We start from the raw sequence: 5,856 nt of genomic DNA on the forward strand, positions 1-5,856 counted from the left end.
TCTTCTTCTTTGGGGTTTTATGACTGTCGGCATTCATATTGTTGCATTACCGCCACCTTGTGGTTTATACGAGCATCACATCTAAATATTTCTCATACTATGCGAGTTGCGGACAGTGAAACACACCGGGGAGGGAGATTAGTGACTGGGGATGATTCTGGCAGCAGCAGATAGATCATTTATGGGGTTTTTACAGGCTGGTGGCTCAGCCATCAGGACTACTGGCCTGGTGGCTGTTCTGTTCCTGGGTGGGTCTGAGGTAGACCTGGGTTCTTGGGATCTTGGGATCTTGGGAGCGTATTGTCTGGGATCCTGGCTGAGCCTGGACGTTTGGGTTCTGAGGCTTTGGGTGCATGCATTGCATTAGTGGGCCATGAAGCCTCATAAGCTTATTGCCATTTACCTGCTATATTTCATGCCGACTAGCTGATTGCTGGTGCTGCTCTGACAGAAAACTCATTAAGAGGTCCGACCTTTAGAGGAGCTGTCAGAACCGACTGGTATGGAGAGTGGATCAGAATGTCACTCTAGGATTAAATTGTGTTAAATAGTTGTGTTCTTTTCAGATAAAATTCACTTTGAGTTATTTATGAATAAAATCTTCTAAATGTAACTTTAATTCAATGAAATTTTTGAGACTATTTTTCTAACTTTATGCATGCAAAAGTTAAAAGACTTGCAGAATTTACAATAATGCTATATAGAGACAGAGACAGGACAGACTTAGACATGGGAACACAAAAGCATTACTGATGTAAAATATAATAATAAATAAAACCGCAACAAAGGGATGAATATTTTAGGTTTAACTTGCATCGGTGAGCAATTCAATTAACTTTTCAGTCAAGTATTCATACGTTTCAATATATTTCAGAGATTCCAAATACAATTACAATTAAGATTTTAAAAAATGTCAAAAACTGGGGATGATCTTCGCTACCTTTGCTTATGAATAAAGAATTTTTCCAGACAAAATATCAGATTACAACAGAGTTCTAGATTTTTGTTTTTCAATAATACTCCAACATTTTACAGATCTCTAGAAATAGATTCTGAAAGTGAGTTTGGTCCAGCTCGGTCAAAACGTGTGGAATTTATGGCCAAACGTATGGCAGAGGCGTGACCTGTCACTGCGTTGCAACGCCATAGCCACGCCCTCTGCTGTTACTATAGTATTACTGGTGGCCTTCCGTTAAGAAAGAAAGAAAGAACTTGAAATGCCAAAATATTTACTCACTCTTTACAGAAGGTGCTGGAAATGATCCCTTTGTGCGTCAATGCAGTTTTGGGCGCGCCTTAACATATTGTCATATATGTGACGCAACTCTGGGGCACCAATGTTCTGAATTGCATTACGACTATTGTCTTTCTGCTGTAAAGTTTTCGGGTTATTAGCGTACACTTTGAAAAGTGTACGAAAAAGTAAAAAAAAAGTTTAATAAAAGTAGCYAGGCAGGAAGGCGGGTTACTTTTTTCGTGGGCCACCCTGTAGCACATATGTTAAAAATAAAATATGCTTTATGTCTGGATGCTAAAAATCCAAATTTAGCATTTATATTATTAACAGACTTATGACCAAAATACAAAACACAAACACTAATATTTGCCAAGATTTTATTTTAAGGTTTTTTTTTCTTTAAGACATAATTCAGACACAAATGCTTCAAAAACACCTTGCCTAAAGTTTCTGGCAAAGGGAAATTATATTGTCAGACAGATTTATAACAGGAGTACCAGAGACAGAGCTTCTGAAGGCACCGACCAGAAAATGAAAATAGCCAGAAAACGTCTCGTTAAGGCCACTTTCTGAAAAAAAAAAATTTTTAATCATCCATCAAAAGATTTAAGCTATTTCACTCCACTTACCAACCATTTGGCAAATTTCTGATTATCTAGGAAGTAAAATCACCCTCATACTTAATGTGTGAACATCCAAATTATCCCATTAAGAATAAAACCCCCCAAAACAAACCAAAAAGAAATAAGTGCCTTTTTATTTCCAACAAGTTWCAACCATCTGCTGTGATCAACACTCGGCCTTCTTGCCGTAGCTGTCCACCACCTCCGGCAGGACACTGTTGTCCTCCTCCACCTCCTCCGTCACCGTCTTCCCAACCAGCTGGAAGATGTCCTCTGCCGGGACGCCCATGGGCTCCGCCACTTTCACCGCCAGCATGTCCAGCGTCAGGACCGTTCCCTTGGGGATCTTCACCTTGGCAACCACGGATTTGCCCAGCTGGAGGACAAGTAACGACAGGGAGCAACGTTATTACAGATAATAAAAACTTTCTTTGCTGCCAAACTTTTGCGCGTCTCATCGTAGAGGAGAAGGTCACACTGACCTTGTCGTGGCACGCCTTCTCGCAGGGCAACATCTGCTTGACGCCGCTTCCCAGCGCCCGCTCCACCAGACGGACGGAGCGGACCAGCTCCGCCAGCTCAGAGGGGATCAGCGAGGCCTTGTGGTCGGTCCCCTTCCATGTCTTGTCCAAGGTCACGTGACGCTCAATGACCTTCGCTCCCAGAGCCACAGCTGAAACAGAGATGCTGATCCCAGACTCATGACCAGAATACCCGATGGGAATATCGGGAAACTCCTTCTGGTATTCCTACAGTGAAAAACAGAAATATTGTTGATGACGTTTATTGTGTCTTCCCTTCTTCTGATATGCCTGTTGCCTGTTTCAGACTCTCCTATATGGCTCCTCACAAAAGAATCCATATGTAAAACATTTTAGTTTTTTTTTTCCTGGTTGCATACTTTCATAATTTAGAACCAAAGTATAATTTACCTTCTACTTGACAATTATGCACAACTTTGTGTTACTTCACACAAACTGAATAAACTAACTACAAACACACTGAAGTCTGTGGTTGTAACGTGACACCATGTGCATAATTTCTTTTCCTTCCCACAGAAAAAAAAAACAAGCAACATTTTTACAATTTTACGTTTTTGTTTCACATCACCTGCATCTCCCCACCCAAATGTCACAAGTGGACACATATGGAAAAATACTTATGTATAAATATATATATTCATTCACCGCGATGACTCTGAGGTTGACATCTTCAGCCTCCAGAGGATACGCGCTGGTGCACTGCAGGATGGTAAAGTTCTGGTTGTGCTCCTTCACCGTCTTGTAGACGCGACGCATCGTCTTCATCGACTGCATCCCACTGGACACCACCATGGGACGGCCTGACGCAAACCACAGGACAACATCCTTATAAATGGTTCATGTGGCTCCTAAATGCTGCTTAGATCCAAGACTTTGATTTCACCAAGAAACAAATATGTAGCAATAAGAAAGACCAGAATCTTAAAAGTGTTTGCTTTCTTTTAATATAAATAAGAAAATCTAATTATTTTTATTTCTATTCAAAGTAAGAAGAACAAGAGTTCCTCTGTGTTGCCTAGTGTACAATATAGGCTACTTGTTTCATGAGAATGATAAGAAACATATTGTGTCTTTGTTAAAATAAATCTACTCAGTTAAAATTAATTTAATTTATGGGTATTTTGATGACTAAAGAGGTTAGAGCTTAGTGGCTCAGACAAAAACATTTCCCACAACCTTCTTATGCTTCCTAAAAGCAAAACTTTAAGAAATTAGTAATTAATCAAGACTATTTTGTTTGCGTAAAATGATCAGTTTTTGAAGCACATGAAGAGAACACCTTAAAGTGCTGAGAAAAACAGAACAAGATGAAAAATGCATGTAAATTTCATTTGTTTACACTTTATTTTTTCAGCTTTTTAGGAACTTTGTTTTTTAAAAGTTAGCCCTTTATAAAACAACCATGACAAGCTAGTAGATGTAGCCTTAGTAAATTAGCAAACAATGGTTCTTCTTCTGTGAGTTTTCAGGTCAGCTTGGTTTTGTTCGTATGCAATACATACATTGCTAAGAAACAACTGCTTTCAACATTTCTCAAAACCYGAGCAACGTTTCTCTCCCATCACACCCAAAGCCTCAACCTGAGGCAGCAGCAGGTGACAGCCTCACCCTTCTTGGCCGCTTTCTCCAGATATGGAAAGTTGTTGGCATCTGCAGATGCAACTTTGAAGAAAGGCACGTTGAGCTCGTGGAGAAACTCTACTGCCATCTAAAGGACGCAGACGAGAACTGCAGTTAAATCCCCCGAGCAGATCAAATCAGAAAGTAACCCTCCGAACTCAACCCCGTCTTACCTCATCCGTCCCCGAGGCCGTGAAGAAGATCCCCACCTCTGCAGCGTATTTCTGCAGCTCCCTGTACTGATTATGACTGAACTCCAGGTGGCGCTTGTGTTCGCCGTAGGTTTTGCCCCAGGAGTTCTTGGAGGTGTACGGACGCTGCAGGGCTTTTTTGTTGAATTTGTACTCCAGCTCGCACTTCTGGAATTTGGCGCAGTCAGCACCGCAGTCCTGAGGGGGCGAATGTGTGAAAATACATCAGATATCTTCACTTTGAACCAAACAAGAAAAAAAGTTTGTATATTTTTATGTAAAAAGTTTTCCTTTCTTTAAGAGCACAGATTATTGGAGGTATTTTGGCAACAGTTGTAGTTGGGAAGATGTAGTACACATACTAGTACTCACACTAGCATGAAAATATATATTTTTTTCCAATATGTAACTGGGGATCCAACAAATATTAACTTCAATATTTTTCAAGAAAGTGGAAAATCTATGCATTAAATACAATGGACTTAAATATTAATATGTCAATTATTTGTTAAGTAAGGTACTAGAACCACTCTTTAAACCACTATTCAATCATTTACAATTGCGACCACTACCAGTACTAGGAATACTTACAACGCTTATTTCAATTTGTTGATCAAAGATAAAGAAAGACAGAACTGGTTTAGCTAGTACAAAATGCACAGCAGTGATGTGTGGCGCTCAGACTGGCATGTTATCATCACTCCTGAACATGCCCAAACCGTCAGTAAGCTGATAGGTGCAGCATGTCAGGAAGACCAGACAGTTTGAAACGGCAGGATTCCTCTGCGTGATAACTTCATTGTTGCAACTAAAAGTAAACCATCCATATATTAAATCCAGCTGGTTTATACACCGTTTCTATCAGTTTAGCAAATATCTCCCATTCATAAAAATTGGTAACGCTTTACTCCACTTTTCCCATTGACTCCATTATTAGATCAGCTAAAAACTGAGGTGTGGAAGAGCTGATAGTAATTAGCGCACACCTGCCTGAACTCAGATCCTTCCAAATAAAGCAAACTTTCATTCACCTTTGCCATTTTAATCATCTTCTTGGCGATCTCGAGGTCTCCCTGGTGGTTCTGTCCAATCTCAGCAATAATGAAACACGGATGTTTTCCTCCGATGGGCCGTCCGGGACACAGCTCAAACTCTAGAGGCATCTTGGTAGCGCTGAGGGAAACGAAAGGCGGCCGCCGGATAGTGACAGTTTCTAAAAGAAAAGCGAGGAGAACAGGACGTGCATTCAGTTGGTAGTGCATAATAACCAGACCGAGAGAAGTGCTTTACGTTCAAGGCCACACCTTTGTCAGGTGTGGCCTTGACATCTTTGCCAGGTGTCATTGCCAGGTGTCAGGGCAAAGGTGACACCTGGCCCTGACACCTGACTGCTGTGTAGCAGCCCTGGGGCTGCTTAGGGCCCCAGGGCTTTTTCAACCACTGTGCCACGGCACACTAGTGTACCATGAGTGATCGTCAGGTGTACCGTGGAAATTATCCAATTTCACCTACCGTATTTTCCGTACTATAAGCTGCTACTTTTTTCCTACACTTTGAACATGCGGCTTTTCTGTGGACTTTTCTTTAACCACCAGGGGGCTATTTAGCAGGAAGTGAATCATTGGAAGTCAAAATTGGAAATC

At 41.1% G+C, this 5,856-nt stretch overlaps 1 protein-coding gene across 1 annotated transcript; it reads right to left on the bottom strand.

The window, feature by feature from the left end:
• Positions 1 to 1,600: 1,600 nt before the first annotated feature.
• LOC103472627 (sialic acid synthase-like) lies at positions 1,601 to 5,447 on the bottom strand. The gene is made up of 6 exons (XM_008422385.2): positions 5,245 to 5,447; positions 4,196 to 4,411; positions 4,011 to 4,110; positions 3,048 to 3,202; positions 2,343 to 2,609; positions 1,601 to 2,236 (listed from the first exon to the last, which is right to left on the bottom strand). Exons 1-6 carry the CDS (start codon positions 5,374 to 5,376, stop codon positions 2,027 to 2,029), a joined length of 1,080 nt encoding a protein of 359 aa, XP_008420607.1. The 5' UTR covers positions 5,377 to 5,447; the 3' UTR covers positions 1,601 to 2,026.
• Positions 5,448 to 5,856: the final 409 nt, after the last annotated feature.

This window comes from Poecilia reticulata, linkage group LG11 (assembly GCF_000633615.1).
Source record: "Poecilia reticulata strain Guanapo linkage group LG11, Guppy_female_1.0+MT, whole genome shotgun sequence".
Taxonomy (NCBI): Eukaryota; Metazoa; Chordata; class Actinopteri; order Cyprinodontiformes; family Poeciliidae; genus Poecilia; species Poecilia reticulata.

Excerpts from the sequence above, each read along its gene's own strand:
- LOC103472627 (XM_008422385.2), bottom strand. The coding sequence starts at position 5,376 with ATGCCTCTAGAGTTTGAGCTGTGTCCCGGACGGCCCATCGGAGGAAAA. Across the intron at positions 3,203-4,010 it reads GGAGAAAGCGGCCAAGAAGG|GCCGTCCCATGGTGGTGTCC; the intron begins GTGAGGCTGTCA and ends GGTTTGCGTCAG. Across the intron at positions 2,237-2,342 it reads AGAAGGCGTGCCACGACAAG|CTGGGCAAATCCGTGGTTGC; the intron begins GTCAGTGTGACC and ends CTTGTCCTCCAG.